At 33.4% G+C, this 8,425-nt stretch overlaps 1 protein-coding gene across 1 annotated transcript; it reads left to right on the plus strand.

Annotated features, from left to right (window-relative positions):
- Window positions 1-4,557: 4,557 nt before the first annotated feature.
- LOC105696681 lies at window positions 4,558-5,316 on the plus strand. Its single transcript, XM_012419337.2, has one exon. The coding sequence runs from the start codon at window positions 4,799-4,801 to the stop codon at window positions 5,024-5,026; it is 228 nt and encodes a 75-aa protein (XP_012274760.1). The 5' UTR covers window positions 4,558-4,798; the 3' UTR covers window positions 5,027-5,316.
- Window positions 5,317-8,425: the final 3,109 nt, after the last annotated feature.

The raw sequence follows: 8,425 nt of genomic DNA on the forward strand, positions 1-8,425 counted from the left end.
CGGTGCATATACACCGCTAATAAAAATAGAGGTAAAATAAGGTACCGGAAAGGTGCACGAGTTCCTAATCTCCGATCAGCACGCTCCTTCCGAACAGCTGTTCTTTACGAAAAAAGAGTGGAGCGGATTTCGAAAAAGATAATTCTTCCCCTGCGTTCCAAAATCCAATCCACTGAGTATCGATTCGAATTTCGAGGGGTCTGAAAATGACGTTTAGTTACTCCGACTTGTTTTTAGATTATTCGCCTTTTTTCAAAATTTGCCGGCTGAGGCGAATTACTCGACGTGGACGTTGGAGCAGATGTACTTCCGGCAGCTGTTAGGGCTAATGTCATGCGCCGCTTTGAGCAACGTGCTGTCAAAATGCTTCTGTCTTGCCCCCGGCAAGGTGGGTCATTATACCCGGCATGAGTTTTTTAAACAATTAATATCTTGCCTCATTATATGTTCTAATTTATTTATTCGACTGCAGGGCAAGTGTTACAGGATTTTGTTCCAGGTTCAAGGTGGGTCATTATACCCGGCATGAGTTTTTTAAACAATTAATATCTTGCCTCATTATATGTTCTAATTTGTTTATTCGACTGCAGGGCAAGTGTTACGGGATTTTGTTTCATAGATTATAGTTTTTTGTTGCACCTGGGATTTTATTCCAATTTTAAAAATCGATGGTTTTGCTATTTTTCTGAAATGGGTTTTCTTAAACAATTTATATCTTAGTTCATTATTTGATATAAATTGTTTAATCGACTGCAGGGCAAGAGTTACGGGATTTTATTCCATAGATTATATCTTTTTGTTGTACCTAGGATTTTATTTAAATTTTATTAGTTGATGGTTTTGCTCGTTTTCTGAAATGGGTTTTCTAAATAATTTATATCCTAGCTCGTTATTTCATATAAATTGTTTATTCGACTGCAGGGCAAGAGTTTCGTGATTTTGTTCCATAGATTATATTTTTTTGTTGCACCTGGGATTTTATTTAAATTTTATAAGTCGATTGTTTCGCTCGTTTTCTCAAATGGAGTTTACAAAATACAATTAAACATTTTTAGTTTATAGTTCAGAATTGTAAGGTTTAAATTTTCAATGTGAATCGACGATGCATTACACTTTTTGACGTTTCTACCTCACTTTGTATTGCAAAATGTTTTTGTTATATAGTATTATATTAATCTGTTAATAAAACGATACATCGGACTCGCTGACGTTTCAGTTATAAATTCCGCAGGATATTTGTAATGTCATATATGTTTGACAGTTGACAGTAGGGGTCAATTCAGCCAATTTACTCAATTTGTGAGATGACAATGATCTCTGCGGGTTTACGCTCCGTAATACTAATGGTCGACATAATTCCGTAAAAGGTGGTCGACCCTCGATTTTTGTCAATTAAGTCGCTTATCCGAATAAAAACGTGCATATGTACATTTCCTATGTACATAACCGCACATACGTACATATGTGCTGTTTATACAAATTTCCGTAAAATGTCGTATGTGGGCATACATGGGTACATATCTGTGCAAATATGTATAATACGTGAACATACATGTATACGTATTTGTGCAATTACGTATAATGCAAGTACGCCCAATTAAATATATTTACATATGCACGTATATGCGGTTTATGCAAATTTCCGTAAAATGCCATATGTGGACATACATGGATACATATTTGTGCAGATATGTGTAATACGTGAACATACATGTATACGCATCTGTGCAAATATATATAATATGTGAACATACACGTATACGTATAATGCAAGTACGCACAATGAAATATATTTACATATGCACGTATGTGCGGTTTATGCAAATTTCCGTAAAATGCCGTATGTGGGCATACATGGATACATATCTGTGCCTATATGTATAATACGTGGACATACATGTATACGTATAATGCAAGTACGCACAATGAAATATATTTACATACACACGTATGTGCGGTTTATGCAAATTTCCGTAAAATGTCGTATGTGGACATACATAGATACGTGTCTGTGCAAACATGTATTATATGCGGCATACATGTATACATATCTGTGCAATTACGTATAATGCAAGTACGCACAATGAAACATATTTACATACACACGTATGTGCGGTTTATGCAAATTTCCGTAAAATGCCGTATGTGGACATACATAGATACGTGTCTGTGCAAACATGTGTAATATGTGGCATACATGTATACATATCTGTGCAAATACGTATACATGTATATGCACATGTATGAATACGTACATATATATCACACTTTCATATCACCTTAAGTGAAGAGAACTGGAGGCAGAGGGACGCGGTTGTCTCTTGACAAAACCCCACATGGCCCCCACGTGTCCATTGTCGAGTTAGCTCTACCCTCATCTGCAGTAAAGGGGGAGCAGTGGCGCCCCCAGCTGATGCTTGGCGTCGCTTTCTTCCGCAGTTCCACTCCGACTCTCGTCCCGTTCGGATCTGCTGGGGAAAAAAGAGCGCAAAGTTCTTCAAACTCGATATTCGAGTGATTAACCCAAAAGTAAGGCTTCTCCAAACAGACGGAAATATCTAATACGGTAAGACATTCATTCTCGAGCGACCATTATCGATTAACATTGATATTTTTATTTTTATTCCTTACATATAACCTTGCAGAAAAATTCCAGAGCTTCGGATTAAAAAATTTATTTAATTACCAAATTTAATACCAAACAAACGGAAATATCTAATATTGTAAGACATTCAGTCTCGAGCGACTATTATTGATTAACAATGATATCTTCATTTTTATTCCTTANGATAGAAGAAATACAATTTACGGGTAAAACGGTACGTAGGGCATATTCTAAGAAAGAGGTTATACCCTAGTAGCATAGAATAATTTCTAAATATTTCTTTGTAATCTTTGCCAAATATCTCGAGCGACAGATTTAGTTAAGATTTCTTGTAGATGTCATTGGAAGATGTTTGAAATATTTCTTGAAAATCTTAATGACACATTTAGTTTCAATAATTTATAAACGTAGAGAAATTATATTTTTTAACTCGTGAACATAATAAAAATAAATTTTTCTAATATTTTCGTTCCGCTATTTCATTATGGGAGCGAAACGTGTGATTTTGATTTTAAATATTTTTAAAACGTTTATCATGTATTCGGCGGATAATATTTAAAAAATACGTGTATTAAAATGAAACGAAATCTTTCGTATGTCTGGTAGAAAAATATTATGGAAACATATGGAGCTAATATCATATAAATATTATAGAGACAATATTCTAAAAAACGGAAATATCTAATATTGTAAGACATTCAGTCTCGAGCGACTATTATTGATTAACAATGATATCTTCATTTTTATTCCTTACATATTACCTTGCGGAAAAATCACAGCGCTTCGGATTTTCAAATTTATTTAATTAGCAAATTTAATGCCAAACAAACGGAAATATCTAATATTGTAAGACATTCAGTCTCGAGCGACTATTATTGATTAACAATGATATCTTCATTTTTATTCCATACATATAACCTTGCAGAAAGATCCCAGATCTGCAGATGTTCAGGATTCTAATATCCTAAATTAAACTCGAAAAGATATCCCAATGAATTTACAAAGTGCACATTTAGGGGAAATAAGGTAAAAGATGTTTATACAAATTTGTGGGAATTAATTCATCCGACGCCGATTTCTTTTATTTATAATTCTGCTTTCCTTTGTCGACCAATATCCCTAAGATGCAAAATTTTTAATATAGCGTCGATATGTAGATAAACACTCTGTAGACATTTTTTAAGATATCGAATTTTGGAATTTATTTGGAATTTCTTTTGGGCGGAGAATTTCATGTTTATGATTTTTTCAAGATGGATTTTTGGGGTATTTATTTTTTAGCACAGGCAGAAGTTTCGTTCTGTTAGTAGATGATGTTTTAATTGTATGTTTCAATGTATCTTCCGAAGTCTGATAAATATTCTTCCGGTATTGATTGGAGGGTCTCTGCATTCTCTGCTTAATACTGTGCGACCTGAAAACGTCGAGTAGCTCGCCGGCGTCCCTGGGTTTCGATTTTTTAAAAGCATCCAAAAATAGAATTATTCTCAGCACCTGCGCTTTATACACTCATAAAAATCCGTGCTCTTATTGGGGGAAAAAAAAAAATTTGACCGGCAAAATGCTCCCGTTAATATTATTCAAAAAAATCAGGGAGAAATCAGCGCGAAAGAAGAAATCCAACTAAAACACATTTTGCAATCTGGGTTTCGATTTTTTAAAAGCATCCAAAAATAAAATTATTCCCAGCACCTGCTCTTTATACACTCATAGAAATCTGTGCTCTCATTGGGGGGAAAAAAAAGAACTAGACATTTATTGTGTAATACGCGTACATACATTGCAGACATTTCATGCAGCAAATGGTCTGCAAATTGTTTGAAAATCGTATTTCCTCATCATATGATGATCATGAATTTCTATCTGGTATCATAATGAATATATAATATGAATTTTATCATATGATCATGAATTTCTGTCTGGGATATTTTTTCTCTATGTAATATAAATAAATGTAATTAAATTAAATTTATATCAATTTATCTTATTAAATGGAAATCATGAATTCCTATCTGGGATGTTTTTTCTCAATGTAATATAAATAAATGTAATTAAATTAAATTTATATCGATTTTTCTTATCACATGGTGATCATACATTTCTATCTGGGATGTTTTTTCTCAATGTAGCTTAGTTAAATTTAATTCAATTTTCCTTATCACATGGTGATCATGAATTTCTATCTCGGTACAGATGATTCCCGAGGCCGAGGTGACTAATCAGAGCTTGGAGAGAACAGCGGACTATCCGGACATGGAGAAGGACAAAGAGAAGGAGGAGTCGGAGGTTCCGGTGATAACGGCGTGGAAAATGTACCAACAAGTTGTCGCCGCTATGGAATCAGCCGGAAGAAGCTACAATCGGACAACAATGCTCGAGGCAATGTTTCGAGGAAACAATTTGGTCTACGCTAAGCAATGACGCTGAGAATCCGATAAGGATCCTTCAACCTGATATCTAGTAGCCAAAAGATAGAATACCTGCGAACGAACCTAAGCATATTCCTAGTCAAGTGTCATAATTTTTATATCTTAATCTCTTATCTATATACTAACTGGCTAGGTGATACCCATTTGTTGTATTAACACATTCGCGACCGCTGACGTGAATTCACGTCTTTTCCATTTCCACTCCTGGTTGCCGGTGACGTGAATTCACGTCATTTTAAATTCTATTCCTGGTTGCCGCTGACGTTAATTCACGTCCATGACGATACACGCAGTAATGATAACGCTGACGTTAATTCACGTCCATGACGATACACGCAGTAATGATAAATATTAAATTTTTATAAAAAAAAAATATTAAACTTTTATAAGTATAAAACAGTTTATATAAACGAAAACGTTTATATAATTTACTTTAAAAAGTATGAAGGATAGAAGAAATACAATTTACGGGTAAAACGGTACGTAGGGCATATTCTAAGAAAGAGGTTATACCCTAGTAGCATAGAATAATTTCTAAATATTTCTTTGTAATCTTTGCCAAATATCTCGAGCGACAGATTTAGTTAAGATTTCTTGTAGATGTCATTGGAAGATGTTTGAAATATTTCTTGAAAATCTTAATGACACATTTAGTTTCAATAATTTATAAACGTAGAGAAATTATATTTTTTAACTCGTGAACATAATAAAAATAAATTTTTCTAATATTTTCGTTCCGCTATTTCATTATGGGAGCGAAACGTGTGATTTTGATTTTAAATATTTTTAAAACGTTTACCATGTATTCGGCGGATAATATTTAAAAAATACGTGTATTAAAATGAAACGAAATGTTTTGTATATCAGGTAGAAAAATATTATGAAAACACACGGAGCTAATATCATATAAATATTATAGAGACAATATTCTAAAGTAAACGTTTTGCAAATATTCCAAATGTCTGGTAAATATTTACAAGATGTAGGATATTCGTTAAATGTATAGAAAATATAGGAGAAATATTTTGTGCTACCAGGGTATCTTTTTCTCGTTAGTGTTTAAATGAAAATGGCAATTATATCTTGCCAATAAATTCATTTCTATTTTTTAGGATATCAGCTATCCAGTTAGTATATACATCAGGGATCTTTCTGGATCCAAGATGGCGGATTAGAAAATAAGTTAGAATAAGAAGGGACGCCGCGTTAAGAGAAGCCCCCGAGGAATTCTTTTTGGAATTCTCTCAGGGATGAGATCTCTCAGCTATGCTCAGCCTTGCCTGGAAAATACTCATCTAAGTAGATAACCTAAAAGCCGGAAGATTCGATTTTTCCTTTCCGTGAAAGAAAGGAAAATCGAGGAAAGCCAAATGCCTGCGAGGAAGAAAAATCACTTTTTGAGCGGGTAATTTGAATCGCACGATCCGATCGTGAATATCTAGTCTATTATCTCTAGTTTATGTCCAATACTCATGATAACGCTTTGTCGACGTGGATTGAAGGTGATAAGTGAATGTCTCTTTATTACGGGAAAATTGATAAGTTTATTTCCATGGCGATAAATGTCCCTAGAATAGTCTAGGGTGAGATTAAATAATTACCTTATTAACGAAATATGAGGAATTAAGGTGATATGAAAAGGGAGTTCTATATGTATATCACCCTTTCATATCACCTTAATGATAAGGAAAATTGTAATGTTCCGATTAATTCCTCTTCGATAATCCCGTTGGTAAGGGCATGCAATACTCGTAATTAATTATAAGAAATTATACTAGAGATTAATAAATGACAAGATTATTAGAAAGATATTTCATTAAAGGATTAGTCATTTCTTTTTTAATATATTACCTGATAGAATTGAGGATATTTGCTGATAAGCGAAATTAGATGTGTTCTAACGAATGTATATTACATGTAATGGTCTTGACCAGTGTTCGGTTAAAAAGAAAGAGGAATATAATGTGTATGTGTAATCAATAATAATTATTGGAATAATTATTATTTAAATTTTATTTTCAACATCCATATGAAATCTCAGAACTGATGCACGAAACTATCTCAAACTCCCGCTATCAGATTTACGTCGATTTTTAATCTCGATTTATATCAGTACATGTAATAAAAAAAAATCCCGCTAATTGTACGAATAGATAAATACATTAAATTAACTAACGCACTCGACTGAATTTAATAACAGACTTTTCAATTAAATATTTCACATTGACAATCTCAGAGTTGATTAGCTAGCCTTTTTTTAGATATGCAAGAAAATATTGTAACGATAGTAATATTGCAGGAAATTGAAATATGAAAGAAAATTGCAATAATTGAACTATGCAAGAATATATTGTAATGATAGTAATGTTGCAAGAAATTGAAAATGCAATGATTGAAATATGCAAGAAAATATTGTAATGATAGTAATATTGCAAGAAATTAAAACTGCGATGATTTAAATATGCAAGAAAATATTGTAATGATAGTAATATTGCAGGAAATTAAAACTGCGATGATTGAAATATGCAAGAAAATATTGCAAAGATTGTAATATTGCAAGAAGTTAAAACTGCAATCATTTAAATATGCAAGAAAATATTATAATGATAGTAAGCAAATAATCCAAATAAATAGACATTCGAACACCATATTGAATCATGAAAAAATGATTTCTTATGAAATCAGTCTACTCGGAATGCCCTGGAAAAATGATTCAACAAGGAAGATAAAAAAAAGTTGACAGGATGAGTTAGAAATATATTTTATTCGACGATTAGTTACTTTCGAAACACAAGCTACAGAATCGTCGACCACGCGACCCCGTTAGGATTAAGTATATCGCATATAATTGCATATAAGTACACATTTATCTCGTAAGTCGGCCTAATTAACCCGAATGCGTTGTAAAGTGACATCCGGCTTAATGGCGACTTTGTGCGTGCATCAAGCACGCACTTGAGGAATTTTAATACATATTTTCAATTTCTATCTAAACCACCACAAGGTGTGTATGTGTGTGTGTGTGTGGGTGCAATTAATTCACTACTACAGCCGGCCTTGATTAAGCCGGGTCTTTAATCGACGAAGCCTCCCCTCTAGATTCCCAAAAAATGAGGAATTCCTCGAATTCCGGAAACGAACCTGCGTCTACGATGCACTAATTATCCACTCCTAATTACTCCTACGCTTTAACAAAATAATAAACGATCGAGACTGTTTCCACTAGAGATCTAGTTGGACTTATCCCTATCCAGGGTCCCTAGACAAAAGTCCGTCTATACGCGCGAGTCTTGTAATTATTTCCCCCGATTGTTTAACATCGTTTAATTGCATTTAATTGTAATTAAGATCGAAATTGAACTCTCGCTCGACTTAAGAATGCCGAAAAAGT

This window comes from Orussus abietinus, unplaced genomic scaffold, assembly GCF_000612105.2.
Source record: "Orussus abietinus isolate OABI.00-Male unplaced genomic scaffold, Oabi_2.0 scaffold173, whole genome shotgun sequence".
NCBI lineage: Eukaryota > Metazoa > Arthropoda > Insecta > Hymenoptera > Orussidae > Orussus > Orussus abietinus.